This window comes from Anarrhichthys ocellatus, unplaced genomic scaffold (genome assembly GCF_004355925.1).
Source record: "Anarrhichthys ocellatus isolate YVR2014 unplaced genomic scaffold, GSC_Weel_1.0 scaffold90, whole genome shotgun sequence".
Classification (NCBI taxonomy): domain Eukaryota; kingdom Metazoa; phylum Chordata; class Actinopteri; order Perciformes; family Anarhichadidae; genus Anarrhichthys; species Anarrhichthys ocellatus.
The window spans coordinates 180,604-205,419 of NW_022280120.1; the positions used below are offsets into that span (position 1 = coordinate 180,604).

The 24,816-nt window shown below is 42.0% G+C and overlaps 1 protein-coding gene across 3 annotated transcripts in view; it reads right to left on the reverse strand.

The window, feature by feature from the left end:
- iqsec1b (IQ motif and Sec7 domain ArfGEF 1b) overlaps positions 1-24,816 on the reverse strand; it is a 209,757-nt gene that overhangs the window by 81,685 nt on the left and 103,256 nt on the right. The window contains exon 3 of one of the 3 annotated variants that reach the window (XM_031875355.1): positions 7,894-7,947. The exons of the other annotated variants lie outside the window; for them this stretch is intronic. Coding sequence (XP_031731215.1) covers positions 7,894-7,947 — 54 coding nt within the window. The remainder of the gene's footprint in view (positions 1-7,893; positions 7,948-24,816) is intronic. 3 annotated transcript variants of the gene reach the window in all.

Below are 24,816 nucleotides of genomic sequence, written 5' to 3' on the forward strand. Positions count from 1 at the left end.
GCCCACAAGTAACTGTAGCTGTATATAGCAGACTTTACATACAGCTATTTGCAGGCTACACAGTGAAGGTTTGGTTGAAGTTTGATTCTCAACACGTGACAAGTGGCTGAAAACGAAGCACAGACTTAAGCCGAGACAGCCGTTAGCGTTTCTGACAGTTTCCACTGCTTCGGGCGGGTAGAACCGGAGCCTCACTTTGTCCGGTTCTGTCTTTGAACCACTTTCGAGTGGCGGGTCTCTTAGCACCAACACCACAAACAAGATGAAAGGTGAAGCAGAATGTCAGTGGAGCCACACTGTTCAACCTCTCTTTTGTTGACTGCTGTACTGGTCCCAGAACAGCCTTTCTAGGGTGTGCTTCAAAACACATGGACTATAATGTTAGGCCTGGTTTTATCACCCTGAGATCCACGCTGAGAAGAGGTGCAATTACACATCTTGGACTCCTTTGAAATGGTGAAAATCAGAAGACGCAAGAAGGTTATCCATAAGGGCGATATCCATAAATTCCCTCCATCCATCCATTCATCATCTACAGTATATATCTTTCAATCCATCAATTTATCCATATATCTATCAGTCCATCCATCCAAACATTAACATATCCGTTCGTCCATCCATCCATCATCGATACAGTATATCTTTCTTTCTTTCCATCCATCATCAATTCATCCATCCATTCATCCATCCATCTATCATCCATCCCTCCATTAACATATCCGTCCATCCATCCATCTTTCGATCCATCATCTATACAGTATATCTTTCTTTCTTTCTTTCCATCCATCCATTCATCCATTCATCCATCTAACTGATGTTTCATTAATCCCGTCTCTGAGCACATTCGAAGCCAGAGAAGACTGACTCATGTGCCTATGATAGACTTTACACATGTTGGCGAGCAAACAAAAGAAACATCAGGTTTCAGGTAAGTGAGTGAAGGAGAAATCAGATGGCGACATTATGACATATGTGACATATTTATTTGGCCACTGCCCAGAACGCTGAGACGTTAGAAGTAAGGGTGATATTGACAGGACGTCACATTCTGACAGCAATCCTATACTGTCAGGACTGTGTGCTCTCCAAGCTGACAGGTACAGACCGGCGCCATGCATGAATACGCATTAGCCTCAGAAAGTCCAAATAACAACATAAGGCTACTGTTTCAAGAATACAGTCATTAGAGCACTCACAAAAACGTATTTCTGCCAACTTGCGAAAGGCCAATGCAAGATTTGAGTTACATAAACCGCACGCACAGGTGACAGCTCATTTCAGTCAATGCAGGCACAATGCATAGTAGATAATAGAAATCATGAATGGCAAATGTAGCGAGGTTCTGTGTGTAACTTGTTGGAAATGACAGCCTCTGGTCGGGCTCATTGATGGCTCTCTCTAATCAGCACTGCTGTCCAGGGCGGGGCTCCACGAAAAAGGTGAGAACGGTGTGACCCCAATATTTACAGCAACCCTTCCCAGAAAACAGTTCCAACTTCCCTGCCAGCAAGAAGATGAACCTGGCCGTGTCTAAATGGACGAGCAAAATAATCATCCAGCTTCCTGTGTCTTTTAGGTCCTGTATCAAGGATCATTTCTCTGTTCTGTATCTCAGGTTTGGCCTCAGCGTGTTGAAGGGAGTTGACGCTCATTGTTTGTCTTTCCGGCCCCCAACTTTACTGTTCAAGTCACTCTCACCACTCTGATAGTGTCGTTTTTGGATGCAGCAGGTGGCTGTTTTCAGTGAAAAAGAAGCTATAAAAACATAAAGATTTATTCCATGTAAACAGTGTTTTGTATGCAGAGAAAGATTTTGCATCACACACACATGAAACTGGCCAACTAAGCAGTAAGTCTTCCAAAATTCCTCCGTACGCACAAACATTTGATAGGACCCAAGTTGCCGTCTATGTGATTTTTGTGCTGACAAAGTAAATTTATCTCTGCAAGGTTTTGACTGTGATTTGAGTCCGTTGTAATCTAAAGACGACCTAGTTGCACAGCGGGCAGAAGCCATGTGCTGCAAACATTGGCTTCATCTCCGCCTGAAAGGTGTTATTACGATATCAGTCAGGACGTTTTTTAAGATTATTGGTCAAGTTGCTTGTATTTATTATTGGGTTTTATTACATTTCCAGGCATTATTGCGGGAAAATATCACAGTACTGGGTGAGACACACTCCGGAGTTAAAAGGTCTTAGGAGGTTACCATGGCATCGATACCAAACAATATTTTCAAATTAATATAAAATTTGGTTGTATATCGAGATCGCAAACCTGCAGAGCCAAAGCGAGCAGCCAACTTGGAAGTCCCAAATGTCAGGCTGTTTTTTTTTATTCTTTATGCACCAGCACCTGAGAGCAGTATCACAGGCGGTGATAATCATCAGATGAGAGGAAGGCCCCGCATCTAGATGAGCTGCAAAACCTAATCAAGCAGAGGTCTATCCCTCTGTCAAAAAAACCCTGCTTTTAAGAGATAAAAGACAAAGGCCCGGGTGGAGCTGAGGAACTGCACAACAGAGGATGCGGTAGCTCGTGATGCTAACTGCCATTTGAAGCAGACAGCCGGCTCTCTGACAGGGAGCTGTAACGTTATCCCCCTCCGCATGCAAGCACAGCCAATAAATGACAGCTCCAGCCTGACTGTAGAGCACAACAGGGGAATCATCACGTGTGTGTGTGTGTGTGTGTGTGTGTTGCGCAGGTATACAGCTTTAGCGCGGCACTGCCGGCTGCCCGAAATTCGCCTCCGTGCAGATTTATGGGAGAGCGAGGCCACTTTGATCTCCGGTACTCTCGGCTGCGCTGCCATGAAAGAGACTTTACAATGAGATCAATTCAACTCAAACAGTGGTGGCACGAGAGAGGGAATAAAAAAATAAAAAGATCCAGTTATGGCTTCCACATTTTTTATGGCGATGACGACGCTTATGTGAGGTCACTGTTGATTCTGACGGTTTCCAGCTGCAATTACTGTATTGCCGACCTGCTGTGCCAACCCCCCCCCCACACACACACACACGTGGTGCAGTGCTCTTTTATCACCATGACTAACAAGAACTGCAACCGCTGCATAGTAAACGCACGCAGATCTCCCTCCGAAGCAAGGCGTTACAACCACAGCGAGGATGAGACCTGGAGATAGAAAGCAGTAACCACACTTGAACAGTTTAAAGCAATGCACAAAGGCTGTGTGACACCGTCATCTTTCAAGATGTAAAGGTGCACAGCGAGTGAGGCATTCTACTTTAACCAGGAGGTCGACCTGAATATGTCAGCAGGCCCATTCATTATTGAGAAGTGGGCAGACGTCGGTGGCTAGATTTATCTTTTGTGATATCAGTAGATTGGGAACAATGTTGATAACTAAAGGACCTGCAACGCGCTCTGTGGGAACATGCTGATGACGAAGTTTCCAATGAAGTCCAATCAATCAATCTGGAGCTGCAGCTCCAGCTGCTTTATTTGATATTGCTGTCATGGTGAGTGATGACAGTTAAGACACACGGGAAGATGAATGGCATCGCCCTGTGTTAACCGCATTCATGCCATTCACTATCTGACAGCACAGTTTCTCAATAATTAACAGCAGTTCGAGTCTTAATTGTTAAGTACTCCTCTGAAGAGCACTTACACATTAATTACCTCATCGCCTTGTCGGGAAACGTTGCCATAATATTGCTGCTTTGCTCCGATGGCGTCCTGCAGCCTGAAATAACCACAAAATGCAGCCGGTAGATACTTTGTATCGCAAACTCACAACGTTAAGATCAGAGAGTCCATTTCTTCAAGAAGTCTAGTTAAAGCTGCAGTACTCAATATCTTAATACCAGCAATAGATCGAATGACTAGCTGCGTTTTTAAAGGGGCCGATCATAGTGACGAACCACCAGAGAAATATTAACTGGCTATGCAGCCAAATAAGCTTTTATCTTATTATAGTTCATGGATATTTTTTAACCTTTATTTAACCAGATAAGTCAATTAAGAACCAGTCCTAAGATTTGGCTTTCCAGTGTTCTCATCTACCCTTTGCAACCCTGTTTTAGACAAAATGACGTTCCCATACATCTAAGCTGCATTCTCAATTACGTTTCGAGGGAAACACAGCTTTACCATGTGGTTACCGTGTGGTTACCCTGTGGTTACCGTGTGGTTACCGTCGGAAATTGAAACAAAGCAAAACAACAACGCAACAAAACTACATGGTTAGGTTTGGTAAAACAACGTGGTTTGGCTTAAAATCAGCACGTTTGTTACGTTATTTAAATCACGGATGTATAATGAAATAAGTCACTCACCAACGTTCGGCTTCACACAAGACATAAATAGAGTTCTCCTGGGTGAAATTCCTGTGTTTCTTTCACACACATGGTTCCAATTTGAAAGATGATCAGAAACGTATTTGTGAGAAGTCAAAAACAAATGTAATCAGAGACAAGACATGGAAATATAAGTGACGATGCAGTTTAGTTTTTTGGTAATATAATTTCTAGGAGACCAGGCAGCTATTTGTTTGCGAGAACGCTCTGATAAACCCACTGTAGACTACCTGCAGGGTCACAAACGGCCGACAGGCCGACAGAAGTTAGCAAGTAGTTGAGAAAGAATGTATTACAATCTTATTACTGCCAGTAGTTGGTGGAGGCCAAAAAAATGAAGAGTGAATGTTGTTCACTGTCTGGCCAGAAGTAGCAATTATAAACTGACTCAGTGATGTCAGTTGCAGAGCTATATCTATATAAATGTTGCCAACATTAGCAAACTATAAACATTTCAATTGGAAGAGGGCAAATGTGTTACTGTTTTTATTCTTTCAAAAGTTATTCTCACTTTAAGTACACATCTCTACCTTTCCTCCACTGCTTTTCAGAGCCAGAAATATCAAATTACAAAAAAATTATTACATTTTTATCAGGTTATTAACTCCTTAAAATATTCTGCCTTCTTTTATCCCTTGTTTTTGTCTGAAAGCGTAAATAACTCAAAAACTGGAGATGCAACAGTGAAACTCGTCTTTTGTTTGGATTCAGTACTTTAACATGAGAGACTGAACCCGGGTCCAGACCGCAAACGTCACGGCGCCCACGCGACACTGAAGCAACAGTCTGTACACCAAACACTTATTTGTGTCAGGATCAGAATCATTTCAAAGATTGATAATCACATAAATATGACAAATAAAGGGCTTTTTACTTGCAGCACAGTATTCCATAGTGGTATCGCTATGAAGGGCCTGAAACACAACAAGTCCTTACAGGTCCAGTTATTTGCTACAGAGATGGATGAGCACAGAAACCCAGCCAGTGTATGGACACTCAACAAGCTTGACAGGGGAGAAGAATATCTCCCCAATCGGATTTCCACACTTCCTTGTGTCACTACAGATTGGATTAGTTCTGCTCTGTCTAGCAAGAGCAAAATGGATGAGAAGCTGATTACAGCCAGTCAAAGACCAGGGGGAGCAAGTGTCTCCAAAACAAGACAAAGATACTCTTGACTACAAAATGCACATTAGGTGCCAGAAATGAATCCAGCCAGCAGTTGCAAGCTACGTATGAATGTATCCTCATGAGAAAGACAGCACCAAACACGTCACCATCTACTTAGGAGCAGCAGAATATTTCACAGATCCACTTGGCCTTGCCGTCTCATTATTGGGACAAGAGACATCAGCTTTGTATCAAAACATGGACGCCTTCCTATTCTGCAAACTGGACAGGAAAACACCAGAAACCGGTCAAACCGACGTTTATTGTGACACTCTCTCATGCTGATCCATCAGGGCACTTCAGGAACCTCAGCGTTGTGAAGCAGCCCAACCAGCGACCTTGAGCTGGGGTGGATCACATGATCGGCGACGGCTTTGCGCCTGTGCCCTGACCCGGGGAGGGGGAGGGGCTGCTGGGTAACATGATGAAAACCCTGCTTAGCGCAGGCAAGCCCTCGGTGGAACAGATGGAGGCTCCTTCTTTCTTATGCAATCCAGCACCAGTGAAGCAGAAAGTATGACTTTTATGTGACTCGCCTGCTGCCTGGTACCGCTGAGACTGATACAGCACATTTTAGTCAGCTTCCCAACACAGACATTTTAAATAAAGTGCAGTACAGTATCACATAAGGAGCCCAGGCGCCAATACAAGAGTTTAGCATTGTATGTTCCTGCAATCCATGGATACGTTGAATGTCAAAGATCTTCTTTATTTTTTGCATTCTCTCAATAGCGGTAGTAGTCAAGCTGGCATTATTAAAAATGATGTGGTATAACAATGAGTATAACAAGTCCACTGGAGGGGTGGACGAGTCAAATAAACACAGGACTTTGACCAGGGAGGCTGCTAGTTGTGTCCCAAATGAAACAAAAAATGAAGGTTGACTTTACGCCCAGTCCCAAAACAAATCAGCGCAGAGCTGTTGTTGTTTATTTACATTAGTTTTGTTGTTACGTTGTTAGGTTACGTTGTTGTACTTATTACTTATCGTTACGAAATGAAGGACGGTTGTTCGTTATTTACACTAGTTCGTTATGTTACTATGGTTGTTGCATAAAAAAGTCATCTAAAGGAGGTTGTTGCTTATTGACACTAGTTACGTTGTGATGGTTGTTTCAGTACGTTGAAACGCTTGTTACGTAAGCAAGTCCGCTAACGACGGTTATTTATTTACGGTTGTTACTGTTGTTGCATCACGTTATTATGCTTGTTACCTAAAAAAGTCCTGTTATTTATTTATGTACGTTACGTTGTTACAGTTATTACATGATAACGTTGTTACATGATAACGTTGTTACATGATAACGTTGTTACATGATAACGTTATTACATGATAACGTTATTCATTTAGCTCAAACCATGATAACCATGTGACATCGTGCATTTCTGAAGCGTGGTTCAAGCCTGGTGCCAAACATGTTTATGAAACATATTTTTAATTCAGAAACTTCGACATTCAAAGTATCAGGTTTGCAGAATTGTTCAACGGCAATATTTTTTGTGGCGAGTGGGTTGCATTTAAGCCTGATGCATGAAACTCTACACAAATCCTCAAGTACAGTAAGTGTGGACTTCATCTTGAATTCATGAATAATTTCAGATTTTATGCAGATTCCTTATTAATATTGATCACCTTCATTAATATTGGCATAGCTAGAAGCAATAGTCATTCATCTGAGCAGAAATGTTTAGGAGTTGTTATCCTGCAGGAAATTCTGTATGTTTTCTCTAAAACAGATTGTAAAATATTCTATGAGTGTATTTCACAGGTCTCACAGGAGTCATGTAATTACAGCTTCACAAAATGTGATTGTGTTCGTGTGTTGAGGAGAAAACATCCGTAAAGTGGCTATGTGTATGCATGGAGCGGGCCAACTACCGTGACAGACTGCAATTGGAGGGATCCAAATTGACCAATACAGGCTGAGAGAAGAGGACGCACTGATGAAAGCCTTTGAATAATAATAACACTCTAGGAAAGAGGGGGGAAGCCTGCCTTCTTCAGACCCCTTTCTAAAAATAGCTCAGCCGGTGTGACATCATCAGTGTTAGGCAAATACCGTCCACCTTTTACTTCTGTTGGTGCAGCAGAAAAAGTCTGTGAGGAGTCCACGGTAGCATTGATACAATAGCAACACGCACACACACGCACACAAAATTCATGCACGTGCACAGAGCAGCACACACACACAAAATGACAGTATCCCAATACATTTTCTATTATTTCTGTTTTTAAAATCACCACATAAATAGCTCGGAAATAATTAGTTTTTCTATGTAAAGTGAGCATTTTTCCACTGTTACAGCAATTTTTTGCAGCCAAATCTCTCGAATTTTCCTCGACTACCACCTCATTCCTCGAAATCCCCCAGCATGCAACATTTACTCAAGTACTCACAATTGATGGTGGCGTCTGTGAGTCATGGCAGAGCTCGGGACTTCTGTGTCTGGTCTGCGGGGAGCAGGAGAGCAGAAAGCTGAGGCAAACACCGACCGTTATACAGTTAAAGCTCACTCGTTCACCCACTCACACCCACTCACACACACACACACACACTCCCTGACTTGGCGTGCTGCTCATTCAAGCTTGGTCACAGTGGAGACGATTGGCTCACATACAGCAGTCTCATGATGTAACCGGGACCAGCCACACATCTCATTAGCCGCATCCAAAGCACAACCTCTCTACTGTATTTAACCTGCTTCATCTATATCCATGTACATAGTCTCGCCCTATGTACCCATTAAGTCTACTTAATCATATGGTCAATATCTATTAGTGTTTTACTCCCTCTGTACACTATTTTCTTCCAGCTCAATTGGCTGTTACGTGGAGCTTCAATGTGTGTGGTTTCATTGCATTGGCTCGCTGTACCACTGTACCGAGGAGGGGAGAGGGGATTGGCCTAGTGGTCTCTATGGAAACCAGAGGCTGTGTTGAGGGCAGGTCCACAGAGGGAAAGGCGTGAGGGAATCCAATCCGCTCCGCGCTTCTCATCCAGAGCGAATGAGTCCTCTGCAGCTAATGGACCACTGTGTAAATGACTCTGCAGGTACAGGCCTAATCACGTTTAATACTGGCACACATGGTAGTAGAGCTTTAGTGAGCAGAGACGACATTAAAGAGTAACTAAACACAGAAAACACTTATTTTTTTCAGCAGAAAACTGGAAAATACAGAAAAGCTAAGTGAAAGGGTGAAGGCTAGCTCGAACGGTTATTCAAAAACAGTAAAGCTAAATAAATAATAAAGTAACGTAGACCAAGCTCAGCAGTTCATGTGGAAGCATGGTGGGATTAACAAACTCACTCAAGACCACCACTTTGGTCTAGATTGAAATATCTCAACCATATGATGGTTTGCCATGACATTAGTGCAGACATCCATGGTCCTCAGGGGATGCCACCTGCTGACTTTACCTCTGGCGCCACCATGAGGTTGACATTTGTGGTTTTAAGTGAAATACCTGAACATCTAGTTGATGGATCGTCATCAGCACAGACATTCACATTCCCCTCAGGGTGACTCGTAACATGTTTGGTGATCTCTAGACTTTTCATCTAGCTCAGTTCAACATTTTAGGTTCGTCCAATACCTTGGTTCATCACTAAATCCGTTCATAACTTAACTTCCCATCAGCCTTAACTGTGAGTTGCGTTCGGTGCTAAGTAGCAAATGTAAGCACGCTAACATGCTAAGCTAATGGCGAGGACGATACACATTATACCAGTTAAATATCTGCACGTTAGCATCGTCATTGTGAGCATGTTCTCATCCCTTTAACTGTCTCGGGGCCCGTTCTGTGGTCCTAACCTCTAGTTCAGGCACAACTGTCAGCAGTTCACTTCTTCTCCATGCTGGTGCCCCAGCTAGCCATCGGGATCACCATCATGAAGACATGATCCCTCACCTACTTCCCACCCATGAACACACTGCAAGCATCTTTTGGGCTAAAACGTAACCCCCATGTAAATAATCTGAACACCTATTTAATTACTGATCTGTCTTGAAGTAAAACACTCCAGCTACTGAATAAAGTTTACACTTGCATGGAGGTGATTCAGGTCTTCAGTGACAGACAGTCTTATTTATCAGGAGTTCTTTGAGTACCAAATTCCATCCCCTGCCTGTAAAGTAGGGTGACCATCAACCTAAACAGCAGCACACAGACCAATAGCCCCATATTAAGTGGCAAAGTGCCTCAGCGTCTGTTATTAATGGACCCGTCTCAGCAGAAAGAAACTGGTGTTAACTTGTAAAGAAGCACTATCGAAGGGGAGCAATTCAGCAGAGTGACACTATGAGCCCGTCAGGAAAAGAGGAGACTTTCTAAGTTTGCAGTGAGATGACCTTTTCTCTTTCCAGTTTAAAACGTGTCAAGCCAGCAGATGAGCAGATGCTGGTTTAAGGATGCACCGGCAGCATTTCAACCACACCTGCAGCACAACAGCAAAGTTGTGGAGCGTCCTGGAAGATGTAGGCCCCTAATCAAGGAGATAGAAAACAAACACTGGAAATAGGAAGGTGGCGTGCATTGCCTAACGGCGAAATAAAAAAGCCGCACCAGCGCTCAGAGCAGATAACATGTCCTGCCGAATATTCTTTGACTGTATCACGCTTGGCCGCGCATCCCTCACAGGAATACGCGCTGTGCGGAAATGTCTGAAACCTCTTCGGCCTGACAAGAGGCGAGTCGGATGGAGGTGCTGAACCATCAATCACAGTCGAGGCCTTTACAGCAGTCATGACAAAGGCGATGTCAAAGTCTGCGAGTCCCTTTCCCCCGGTGCCCTGTCTAGCCTTAGCGAATGATCCAGGTGTTTTCCAGTGTGCTCACAGCCAGGGAGAAAATATACAGGGAGTGTGTCAGTTTGATGAATAGTGCTGGATCGGATGCTGCATGTACTCACTGCATGGTGTACATTTTGATTTGCCAAACCCCTCGCTGGACAGCAGGAGATGAGTAAAACCCCCGAGGGGCCGTCATCTTGCTTCTACAGTACAAACATCACGCATCTTTAGAGACATTACAGAGCCGAGTGGCTATCTGACTCATCTTTGGGAATTAAACTCTGGGGAACCGGACTAGATTTAGCGACTTTAGTGCGCATTAAGCGCCATATGTCTGTCCGCTACGACCGAAAGGAGCCTCGGGACAGTGCTAAGGGAGGACATCCTCAATAGTCTGGACTCCGGCAGAAGCCTCCCAGCGCGAGATCCTCCCAGTCGCTAACAGACCAAATGCAACAACAGCTGAGACAGGAAGACAGACCGTAAATATGGAAACCAGCTTGTTCCAGCGAGTCCATGGACACTGGTTGTGAGCTTGAGCAAATATTTTGGTCGCGAGATATCCCGAACTTTGATTCACAGGAGAACCAACATCACTAGGCAGCACACATCTGGAGACGGGAGATGCCTCCGTCTCTTGCCGAGAGATTTCACCCACCACCTCTAATCCTCGGGCCGAGTGAGCCAAATGACCCGCTATGTAACTGCTTATAGCGGAGGAGACAAGTTCATGATGAGTACTGCTGGACATGTCTGCTGGGATAATGTCAAGCATGTAAAACATCTTGTTTGTGTAACGGAAAGATTGCAATCTAATTCCAGATGAAAAATGATAAAGCAGTGATGCACAAAACACTTGAAATGAAAGTATTTTATTTTCCTGAACTTTTCTTAGCAGAAGGAATTTCGAACCTTGTTTACCACACGGCATTTGGTACATTACAACTATGGGACATTGAGGCTACGGCTGTGAATTGGCAAAAATCTGACGATACCGATCACGATACGATATGCGGCACGAAGGTTACTATTCAATATATTGCATCATATTGTGATTGTTTAAATTTAAAAGAGTTGTTTTATTAGATAAAGTCATATTGCTACGGCATCGGATGAAAGGCGGGCATTAGGGCCCAGAAGTGGAGGCTCCTCCTTATCAGAGAGAGAGAGAGAAAAAAGCCTAGAGCTCAAAACAACAAACACACAAACACATCACTCCAATGACTGCAGTACCCGGCTTGCAGTCGGGAAAACACGAGAAGCAGGATGGGAAAAGAAGCTCTGAAGTGGCAATTCAATCACAAGATCGCTCGGTGTGGTACACGATACGGCAGATTATGGGGGGTGAGTTCTGTGTGACCAAAGCCATTTTGCAGATTGTCTCATCGGTTTACTAATCACTTCTGAGCAGCAGCAGCAGCAGCAGCAGCAGCGAGGCCAGGAGAGAGAGTGCTGGCGTGCCAGCCTGTGTGAGTGATTGGAGGGTAAAGTTGTCACAGAGCCACCCCCCCTCTCGGTGGTCACTGTCTCCCCCTCAGGCTGTCCTGCCTCACATCTGCTGCAGAGCCTCAGCAGCCTGCCCCTAATGACACCTTCATGATGAGCCCACCTCATTAGAGCTCAGCTTGCCACCACAAGCTTTTCCTTCATCAGCTTTGTTGGCTGATTACATGTCAATGTTGTGTTTACAACTTGTTTACGCTTTCCCCAAGTGGCCAGAAAGAAAATCTATTAATGTTGTTTTCAAGCAATCCTGTTAAATGAGCACTTGAGCTTCGTGGCAAAAAGTTGTGCAGTCGTCACATATTTGTCAAAAATCACAAATTCCCAAAATAAATATATATTTAAGAAATGTGTAAATAAATATATTAAATATATACTGGAATAAACAAATACATGTTAAAATAAATGAAAATGTAATTTTCTTATATTTTGTTATTTGTCTTTATATTCCAACATTTATTTATTCTTTTATTTATTTAGTTATTTATTCTTTAAATGTCAATGTTGTGTTTACAGCTTGTTGGTCCCCAAGTGTCCAAAAAAAGATGTTGTTAAATGGGCACAAACTCTGCCACCTAATAACGTGCAGTTCAACCCACAAAATTATTACATATACAATCCCAAATTTCAAATAAATGTATATCTTAAAAATATATAGATACATGATAAAATCAATAAACGGATACATGCTCATTTGCTATATTTTGTTATTTGTCTTTATATTTCCACATTCATCTATTTTTTAATCATTTTCTATATATTTTTTATTTACTTATTCATTCTTTATATGTCAATGTTGTGTTTACAGCTTGTGTATGCCATCCCCAAGTGGTAAACGTATATATATATTCAAAAAGGATCTTTAAAGCAACATATATATGTGTTGTTGCTTTAAAGATCATTTTGAATGAGCATTTGAGCTTCCTGGAAAACTTTACTTCCTGAAAAAGTTGTGCAGTTTGACCCATAAAGTCATTACATATTTGTCAATAATCCCAAATTGTAACATCCCCACCTGACAGACATTTAGGTGTTAGCTTCAACTAACCAGATTTTTGGCTTGTAAAGTCCCCAAAATTACATTCACATTCACACACGTTTCATTACCTTCATCAGAAAGCTCAGTTAATGCAAACTGACCAGGCTGACCCTGCGATGCCACTGATATCCTCATTTAAGTGAATGGCTACATGATTTCTTAATAATGGTATGAGGAAGATTCTAAGGCTTGAGACTTGTGTGACATGGAGAGAGTGTGTGTGTGTGTGTGTGTGTGTGTGTGTGTGTGTGTGTGTGTGTGTGTGTGTGCGTGTGGTCACATTCTGGAGCCAGTGAATGTTTCTGGACCAACAGAGGGCAGTGTGTTTTCACCCACCATGTCCCACTGGACCTCTGCTTCAGAGCAAAAGGACAGTGTCGACATATTGTTAATCTAAAATCGACTTTCATCAAGGTTCACATTAGGCCGAAGGCACACCTGAATAATTCATCGTCAGGTCTCTCCGCACGGAGAAGAGCCCGTCTACGCTGTGGCGCTCTCCTCCGATCTCACATGCTTGATATTTGATTGCGTTTCATCCACAGCTTGTGTTCTCACAGACTACCGCTTTGACCTACAGGCCAGCTGTTTCATTGGAAGCCGCTGACTGTGTGATGTGTGAGACTGAGCGTGGGACTGGTGGTTTTTCTGGTCAACCGCAGACACATTCTCAAGCTCAGAAAGACCTCAACCTCATCTCAGGCAGTTACTGAATATGTAACTATGCAATTTGATTTAGTGGCCACTGTTTGGTTCCTATTATTGGAGAATTATGAGTTAAGGTGTAATCTAATTTGGGAAATGACATATCTAGACCTACAGCCATACTGGAAATATGTTGTGCTATATTTTATCATTGCATAATACATAGTATGGATTCATACGAGTGCCATATAAATAATACATCTGTAAAAGAATAAGAAAATAAATGTGGAAATATGAATATATATACACTGAAAATAAAAAAAACATATATATTTTTAAATATATACAGAAATAAAAACAAATAATTGTTATTTGTCTTATATGTCCACATTTATTTATTATATTATATATTTCTCCTTATATTTCCACATTTGCTATTTACTTATAACTTATTTTTATTCCTCTTTGTATTTCACAATTTTTTTTATTTACTTATTTATTCCTAATTATTTCCTCTTCATACTGTTAACCCCTCCACATTTATTTTCTTGTTCTTTTACAGATTTATTCATTTTTATGCTATGACTCCATATACATTTCTGAGTGAGAATGAGACCGTCCGGGGAAAAGTGGGGCAACAGTTCGATTGAGGAACAAAACAACGAGGAAGTTGCTTGTTCCCACACTAGACGAGTTCTCTGTTGCAAAAAGGTGTTGTGTTGTGTTTGCTTGTCACGTGAAGCTGGTGAAGTCAAAACCGTTGGCTGTTAATTACCAAGCTGCTAATCACACGCCGCGATGGAAATTACTGCATCAGATGCGCTTTAAAATGCTTGGCGAGAAACGCCCTTGCTAGTTTATTAAATCATCACTGCCAGTAAGCCTTAAATGAAGCGTGAAAGATCAAATGAACATGAACAGTAATGTATGCCGGGGTAAGACACCACCAGGCGTGCACTCGCTAATAACATTTCTTTCAAGGAAGATATTCATGTTATATCACTCTTAGAATATCTACACACATGTGCAGGTTCTTTCACTTTTATAAGAAGACTTTTGATGTAAGATGAGAGCATTAGTGTTAATAAGATATATTTTTAATATATGATATGAATATAAAAGTAATGCACACCAAAACAAAACAGATTATGGGACAACTACACATGTATATGCATATGTGCGAATGAGAATATATGCGTGAGTAGAGGGATTATACAAATATGAGTTCAAATATAAGCATGTGACTGTCGGGCAAAGGATAATTCCTGCAGGTAGTGTGGATTCATAAGGGGCAAGCTGAAGCATACCGGCTGCTACATACATGAAGGAACATTCCAGCAGAGCTCATACCCTACACACATGCATTCAAGGGAATGCTGTCACAAAGGGTTTCGCATGCTTACATGTTTCCAAAGACATCCACAACTTCAGCTGAACAATTTATAGCACGCCGTTTTTGTCCATTCCACCACTATTTAGCCAGTGCTACCGTAACTTATTGGGAAACCAGAAGGATTGAAACAGTTGAGGCTCTTCCAGCTCTGGTTTCTCTTGCTATTTGTACTATACATCTAGGGGTTAACCTGACTAGCATGGTTTAACTATGTTTGTTTTAACAACAGCAACTTTTTGCAATCGCAACCAGAGCTGATACGAAAGGGGGGAGCTAAGTACAACCGTACGCTAAATAAGACATTTTTAGGCGACCAAAACGTTACAATTATCTTTCATGGACTGAAAACACTGTGAAAGGGTTAGAGTTTTCAGACGAAAATACAGACAACTACCAGACAGGACAACGTTGTGGTAGCACCCTGTCAATCACAAGGTAGCCCCGCCCTAAACCATACTCTGCTTTATGGTCTGTTTGACTTTAAATTGACCATAACTTACTAAATGAACATCATGCTGTATTGAAGAAGACTTGAAACTAGAGATTGAGACCATAAACTCATGTTTACTGAGGTAATAAATCAAGAGAGAAGTAGAGTCATTTTCTCAAAGACAAATACAATCTGACTTATTTTTGTAACCAGAGGAGTTGCCCTCTGCTTGCCATGTGACAGAATGCAGGTTTTAAGGCACTTCAGCATTATCTTCACTTTTCAGAACCAGAGGCTGACGCTGACTCTGCACCCCACCCTTCTCACAAACAGGGTGCAGAGTTCTTCCAGGGGGAAGAAGGGGCCACATTCACTGACTGGGACACCAATAGATCGCATGATGTCACACCTGAATATACATTCTTCACTACAGGCAAAGCTGTACAGTAGGCCTATCCTTATATGTTATTCTTTCTGAGTGATCCATCTTGATAGTATTTGTTTGTATTACACATTTATGCAGGCTAAAAATACAATCACTTTCCTTTACGTCATGATTACTAATAAATTAAGACTGGAAAGGGCCTGCTTTAATGAGATACCTAACTCACTGAATGTGTCGGCATGTGCTCGCTTCTGCTCCGTTTGGTGACGGAATCAATTCCTACTCAACTTCCTGCTTTTTTTAGAGAAGCAGTCCAAGGCCTTTTGTAACTCCAGTTAAATTTGACAGTAATGAGCATCATCTCTAGGAGCTGCTGTCGAGTGTCTGTCATCACCATCACCATGTACAACGCTATCATCACCACATCCTATTAATGTCATGTCACAGCCAGACGACAATGTAATGATGATTAAAATCACACTAATCGAAAGCAGCAAATGGCGGCCATTATCGTTACTGTTAATTATCTCCCATTCCATTCCGTCCAGAAAAAGTGTGACAGGGAGGTGTCGCACACAAGTGAACAAAGAGCAGAACAATAAACCTGGGTCAAAACAATGGAAGCTGGGACTCTACAGGGGTCTGAATATTTCCTTCTGATTCTCACAGCAGGGCGTTTATGGTGATACAACGCTGATCCCACTAAACATTGGCATGTCAAAGCTCCTTTTGTGTTTGGGAATTGTATAAAGTGGAGATGTAGGGTGACATTTAGTTATTTAAGATTTTGCAATATGAAAACAACTTTGTCAGACATTCACATTGAAGGGAAACAACAGAAGGCGGTGTTGCACGGAAGAGATATCCATTACTGGTGTCGACAAGAGAAGACAAGGAATGTGTTTATAGCCGTGTCCGCAGTGATCGGTCAACAAATTGCATTGGCGTCAGAATTGAATCACAATTGAACAATTTCCAAGGTCAACTGCAAGAACGACTTCATCTAATTCAGTTTGGCCTTGACTCACGCCCTCAGGCTCTAATGGAGCCTTGGTGAGAGATGGGAGGAATCAACGCTCGCCGAGTAATCCTGTCAAACTAACAATCTGGCCTCGGACTTGGGACGGCCCCCCTGCCATGTCTTCCTGTGGATGACCGAGGCTGCTCGCAACAAAGTGTAGTCTTCTCCTACTACTAGTTAGATTTAGGCAATAAATCTATGTTGACTTCTCATTTACCATGGGGAACAAACTGCTGTCTCCTGGGTGAAATCCATCCGCATCCCCTTCATTCTCCCCTCTGAGTGTGCTTTTTTGTTCGTTATACTTCTCTGTTCGTGATTATGTGGATAACATAGGAAATTATTTTGCGGGACATTTAGAAATTACGGCGCATTCTTTTTCATAGGTATAGCTACGAATACAGGGTGTTCACAGCCTGCTCACTCATTGACTTTCAGTGTCATTAGATTCCATTCGGGAGCGGCTGCTGAGTCAAAATGGACAACTAGTGGTAAAATTCTGTATACCGGTCAGGTCCGGCTTAATATCAAACCATTGTGAACATTTTTACACCGGCCCAACCCTAGTACAAAGACACAGAAGCACAGAGCAAAAGTGAAAGGACTAAGGAATCGCATAAACAGTCTTGGATTTAAATGTAAGTCACATATGCTAGCATGCCTGGCTAACTAGCTTACTAAAAGTAACCTAACATTTTTCCCAGAGGCAAGGGGCATGTCACCAGAGAAATACATTATTAAGTTAGGTGACACTGCTAGAAAAATACCCATTAAAGACCAGCCTACCCACCCTGTGATAGCCAAGGTGCTAGTATATCAGAGTTTAGGCTAAGGTTAGCAGCTCTGACCTTCTCTTTCTTTAGTTTTTAGAAGTATTAACTATAGCAACTCCCACCAAACTCTGATGTGAATAATATTTGAATGGCCCGTGCTCTTCAAGTGTTTTAGCGCTGCAGTCAGTGTTGCTGGATTGATGAGTCATGCTTTGTTGTCATATAAATATACTATGTCACTAGTTCGTGTGTTTGTTGTTGTCATTGTGTTAATTACGTTGATTTTCACTATATGCATTATCCGTTAACAGAGATGGGCAGTATTTCTATTGTATTTGAAATACGTATTTCAACTACTTTTGAGTATTTTGTAATTTGTATTTGATAGGGCCGATAAAAAATCGAACGTAATTTGTAACAAAATACTTTAGAGTGGAGTAATTTTGTATTTAAAATACTCAAAGTACTTTCTCCACGAATCAAAAAACAGTTCACGAGTTCAGTCTTCAGATCTTCCAGTTCTACGAATTGTCTGTCAAGGTAAATATTTTATCGGAGTGTGACAGATGTCAACTAGCTTGATGTATAATTTATGCCTGGGTCTGGCTACATAGCCTATTGTATAAACATGGTGATGGTTATAATATCAAGCTAGCGATCGATGCTAACATGCTAATGACCCTAGCATGGTGTCTAGGCTAGTGCATAGCCAGTGTTTGGCAAGTTAACTTATCAGTCGAGTAGCTAGCTATATAGGAAGAGGGAGAGTGGGAGCTTGTATGTTCATGATAACCTTATCAAGAGACGTCTGACCATCTACTCTTGCACTGTATTACAAGTTATGCTGTATCTTCTCAATGTGAATGTCATAATTCCATATCAATTACTGGCAGAAATTGTGAGAAAAACGGAAAATCCAGAAAAAAGTATTTCCTATATTTTAAATACAAAATATTGTATTGTATTTTGTTACATTTTCTGGCACCAGTATTTTGTATTTTATGTTAATACATTTATTTGAGGGGTATTTTCAGCTAAACGCTGCGGGGAGAGTTTGTAGCTTGTGTGCTGCTGTTCGTTTTCCTGCTAAGCTAGTTTAGCGTAGCCTCCAAGAACACACGTGCATCACCAGAGTACAATGTTGTTCTTCCGTGGTGGGCGTGTCAGACAGCACGTTGTCTGTGACGTCGGTTGGGTTGCCAGGTTGAGCGCAGTGGCTCCACCAAAAGAACATTATATTTCCCACAATTTAAGCTCCTGCATTTTCCAAATTAAATAGTAATAGTTATTCAAACGTATTGTTCGGTTCGTAAGCCTCGTACCAAACCGTTTAATACGAATACTAGAAACAAATAATAACCGTAGAAATATTAAATAGTCAGTTGTAGTTTTCAACCAAGTCACAGAGTTTTAGCTAGAGTATTAGCTTTCCTTAGCTAGCTACAAATGAACACATCTGCTAGTGTTCATCTAAGTGTACAACATCCACTGTTATTTGTGAGAAATGAGAAGCCTACTTCTGTTTTACTTCTATGGGAAATCAAGGATTCATTGTTTCAAAGATTACAGTGAACATTGAGTGGTAAGTCTGCCACCGTTATCACTGTAAACCGCTTAGTGCTGTGCTAGAAGCCAAAGCTAGTAATTTGTGATCCGCTCACAATAAGCATATTAACAGTATTTCTGTGTCCTTGGAATCGTCATGTAACTCATTCATTCATTATCCAAACCGCTTATCCTGTTCAGGGTCACGGGGCGCTGGAGCCGATCCCAGCTGACATTGGGCGAAGGCAGGGTACACCCTGGACAGGTCGCCAGTTCATCGCAGGGCACATATAGAGACAGACAAACATTCACGCTCACATTCACACCTACGGGCAATTTCGAGTCTCCAAATAACCTGAGCTGCATGTCTTTGGACTGTGGGAGGAAGCCGGAGAACCCACGCTGCAACAGGGAGAACATGCGAACTCCACACAGAAGGACCACCCGGGATCGGGGATCGAACCCGGGGATCGAACCCTCTTGCTGTGAGGTGATAGTGCTAGCCACTACACCACCGTGCAGCTACATTACTTGTCATGTAATGTAGAAAGTAAAAGTGAAAGAAAAAAACTCAAGGATACTTCTTAAAAAATCTGTCTTCCGAAGACGAATTCAGTAGAAGCCTCTGAGCTTCCATTCCACGTGGGTTGAATCTTAACTCAAACAAAAAGAGGTCACACTGTGTGCATAACATTTCAGCTAATGTGGATCAAAACAAGTGATTTAGAAGTAGGCTAATGAATGCAGAACATTAGAAACGGTTTTCTCTTTTTCCTCTCAGAGTGTTACTATAGCATGGATGTCAGAGCTGTGCTCGGAGTGAACCAAAACAAAATGATTTTGTTTTCGTCCTCTCTGCTCGAACCGAAACACACCCATTGATTTATCTGCTGTGACTCATTATTAAGTTTGCGCACTGCTAAACAAGACAATAAACAGTGTTATAAATCTTTGGGTGTCTTCTGCATTCTCCCCTTGCACACTTCTGCAGAGGAATGTAGCAAAATATGATGTGACATCCCCATTCTCAAAGGGAAACTGATTTACACAACACAATCTGTTTCCTGGTGTTAGGGAGTTCCACTGCATATTTTAAAAAAAAGTTGCATAACAGAGTTTGAGTCTCCAACCAGACTGGGTTGACGGGTTGGGTAATGTAGATGGCAGGTTTTGACAAGAAAGCTGAATCAATTATGATCCTTTTTTGTTTTGTTTTAAACTATCCGTTAGGAGTGCGATGATAAATCGGTGAAGAACTTTTAAAATTCAGCCAACAAAGCTCCGATTTTTTTCTCCGACGTCGGTAAAGGAACACAACACCAGACTCACCAGAATCACTCACTAAAATCATGCTTGCGGAAAATATCCAGGCAGCGACCGTCCCTTCTGAAAAGTCAAGCCAATGCGAAAGTGCCTTAAACTTGCATTCTTTCTACTGACCATCAGGGGGCGACTCCTCTGGTTGCAAAAACAAGTCAGATTGTATAGAAGTCTATGAGAAAATGACTCTACTTCTCTCTTGATTTATTACCTCAGTAAACATTGTGAACATGAGTTTATGGTCTCAGTCTCTAGTTTCAAGTCTTCTTCAATACAGCATGATGTTCATTTAGTACATGATGGTCTAGACTCTAGAGTAAAATAGATTATGCTTTAGGGCGGGGCTACCTTGTGATTGACAGGTTGCTACCAGAGCTGTATACAGCGTCGCTTCCAAGGCGTTAAAAATGGTAAATGGACTCGAACTTGTATAGCGCCTTGCTAGTCTTTCGACCACTCAAAGCTCTTTAACACTACATGTCATCCCATTCATACCTATTCATACACTGATGACAGGGCTACCATGCAAGTTGCCACCTGCCCATCAGGACTAACACAGCCTCAACCACAACCTGAGGTTGCCAAATGTACACATTGACACATGTCAATGACGATCAATCTGCCAATCTTCTGATTGAAAGCCGACCCCGTCTACGCTCTACCTTGGCTGCGGATGTCACTTCCGTTCACTGGTTGCAAAATGTGAGGCCAAAATACCGGACTTGAGGCTTCAAAACGGCAGTCCACAAACCAATAGGTGACGTCACAACGACTACGTTCACAACTTATATACAGTCTTTGAGTTAATCAGACGTCTGGAACCAAGCATCACTGCTGTTCAATATTGACAAAGAGGTGATCTGGCTATTGACAATGGATTTTCTTTCCCATTTGACTCTTGCACTGGAACTCTTCTTGCAAGTCTCGAGAGTCTAGAGAGCAGCTTGCAGCTGAGAGAGCTACTGACCATGTGTGGTTACAGCCTCCAGAAGTCAGAGACTCTTCTGACGGAGTGGTAACATCGTGTTAATATTGTCCACACACACACACATACATACACACACAGTACACTTACTGTACACACACACACACACACACATATACCTCCTTTAGCCTCACAGCTGTGCCTCTCTGCATGGACGCTTCACACTTAATGCTGCTGAACCAAGTTTGCTGCAATCAAGCCCACTGCAGCCTGTCAGGGAGACGGTTAGAGGAACTTAAAAAGTGTTGTTCCTTTTCAGAAGATTATCTGAGCCCGCCTTTTTATGTACTACTGCGATGCCTGACAACATTTTAACGCTGACACTTTGTCCCTCATTTCATTTGGTAAATCCAAGACGGGATTACACATGTGCTTATTGAATTAGAGTGACACGGCAATCCAATTTGTAGTTGTGGTAATGAATGGATCTGCTTTATGCCGTCGCCCGTGCAAATGACTCTACACTATACGGATCTATCACGACATCCCCTGCATTCAATGGATAAAAGTAGAGCAAATGAGAGCCTAGATGTTGGGGGAAAAGAAGAGGAAGGAGGCAGATAAAGAGAGCATTGCAGCACTTCCAGCAGCAGCAGTACAGCAGCAGCGCAGCAGAACTGATCACATCTCACTTTTAATTTGTAGGGAACATGGAAACCAGCTGTCAGATTGCCGTCAGGACTTTTATTTTTGCAAATATTCAAATTTTGCACTTAGCTTGTTAAAAGAGAAATACATACGCCTATAAGATAGGAATGTAACATCGTACTGTATGTTCCAGGGAGATAGCAAAATAGTAGAATTTGTAAAACAGGATTTAGGGTGTTGGTTTGGATTTAATTCTTACTATAAACAGTTGTGTACTTGCTCTTTACGTCTTTTCTATGCCATACACACACATGTGTACACACATAGAACTTGATGCTGCTGAGATTCAAATCATCTCAAATAATACCTCCACTTTTATTCATTTCTCGATCAACTCGTGACACTAAAGTCATTGACCCATTCAGAACACATCAGCTGGACTCACTGTAGCTAATTTTACACATACATATTGTCCAATTCATAATAGCCAGTACAATAATAACTCCACTCATGATCTACCTGTGAAAAACGGGAGGGATGCCACTGACCACTTGTTTAGCATGTTTGGCGCAACAATTGTCTTACACGTGACTACAGTTATTATCTTAAACATTAAACCTTCAATACCTCCGCCAAGAAGGCCATGTGTTTCAGTTTGTTCGTCGGCAGAAATGCGGAAAAAACTACTGGCCCGATTTTCATGAAACCTGGGGAAAGGATGTAGCATGGGCCAACGAAGAAGCCATCACATTTTGGAGCGGATCCGAACCACAGGCGAATACGAAAGTGATTATTTTCCCCTTCTTTCACATTGCAAGATGGCGGAGGTCTGCGTTCTTTTATTTTGGCCTCCAAGTGACTGCGTAGACAAGTTCATCCAGCAGAGACAGGGGAACTTTAGTATTCATGTGGAGTCATGTTTCTGTCAACCTGATAAATGTTATAAATGAATAAATATAAATATTGCCTCCCTTTATAGCTCTGTTTTGGTTCACACCAACTCCCGAGGGATGTTTCTGTCTCCTAAGCGGCTAAATGCTCCACTACGTTCATCAGCTAGTCTCGAACTGTGTCGCTCTGCTGTTCGGTGCTGAGCTTGTAGCGCACCATGCATTTTCTTGAGTTTATTTGCTCTCAAAACAGTGGCCTGCTGCGGCTGGAATGAACATTGATGAGAGCAGTGAGAATGAATTAAATCAGTAAAAGTTGCCAGATATTTCCCTAGAGTTGGCGGAGACCAAAAACAGAGTTTAAAGAGAGTGAATACTGGACTCACATTCATCAGCTGGCAAGAAACATGACTCCTAATTGAATGATCATGTTACCGCAGATCCCTTCTTCCTGCCAGTCAGACTACACACAACCAGCACTGCTCCCGACCACACATACCAAAAACTGACAATTCCTCATTCATATATTCATTAATGTGCAACATAAATCCAGCGTATCCACTGTGCATTTTATTTTTTTACGTTTTTTATTTATTTAACATACCCTTTCTGTGTGATCTGAGTATTTACTATATTTGTTTTGATCTTGTTTTTCTACTTATGTCTCTTATGCTCTAATCCTGCAGATTTCTCCGACTAATAAAGGATTGTCTTATCTTATCTTGCTAACTGCTGGATTGTCTAAAAATAAGCAACTGTTTGCTAACTTGGTCGCCACATCAACTTAAAAGGTGACGAAATGTCAATGTTGTGCTCACAACTTGTTTCCACTGCCCGCCCCCCGTGGCCCAAAAATACTGTTATTGAAGGATAAATTCTGTGACGTTTGCCTGGTTAAATTATTAGCAATTACGTAAATTTCCCTTCAAGCATTGAACAGACATTGCTGCCTGTGTTGCAGCTACCAATGCGTACTACAGCATTTCAGGTGTGGACCCTATTATCTGGGTCTGGTGAAAATATGTGAAATAGAGATTTCTTCAGTGTGGTCGCGAGACTAAAAATGAAAGAGCAGCCGCTGCTCCTCGGGCTCTGCCAGCCTGCCTGGTCTGAGCCGACCTCTGGCTGCATGTGGGGATGATCCACAGCAATAAGACTGTATTCTTTAGCTTATGAAGAATTCATTTTCTTGAGAAGTACAGTCTCGCTCTCACTTTTCACTTACGCCCCACCGCCACTGTTTTTTTTTTCATTTTCTGCTGCTTTATTGAAGGACTTTCATCATTATCTCCCTGCTTCCACTCGACTTTATTTTCTGTCTCCATCCTTGAGCTCTCAAACTGCCTTAAACACTTCTCTACTGTAACCATGGCTACAACTGATCAAATATCCCAAAATGGCGGTGATAGGGGTTTTAAATCACCCTCAGCGCTAGCGCTTCAGGCGTTTGAAAGACAGCGAAGATGTTCCCATTTCATGTTAGAGCCCAGACTAAGGCTACATTTACATTTTAAGTCTTTTTGTTGTTTGTATTACCCAGCTTGGATGCGGTGTGTGTTTACACGCCCATGCAGCTTATGCTTGAATGTGACAATTGCTAAAACTCAGTCCACATCACTGAGATGTGTTTTCACAGCAATACAACATTAAGTCACAGCAAAATAGGTTGTGCAAACAAGAAAAACAGCCTTTTTATTTGTCAGCTTATAATAACCTACATTGCTAATTCACTGTGGCGATACAGTACTTCAGTGTACACTGATCCATGAGTTCAGTCTATGAATGATTTAAACACAGACAAATATAGGAACACTACATAACAGCGTGGACACTTTTCAGAATAATAAAAGACGAGGACGAAGAGTATGGAGTCATCGGCTTCCTCGCACAGATATTGCAAACCAAGGCAAGAGCGTGCAGTAACCTTCAATATGCAATGCCGTTCTCACCAGTACAGCAACAGCATTAGCTGCTTCTTTAACTACTGAAACTGACGTCTACAAAGGATCTCT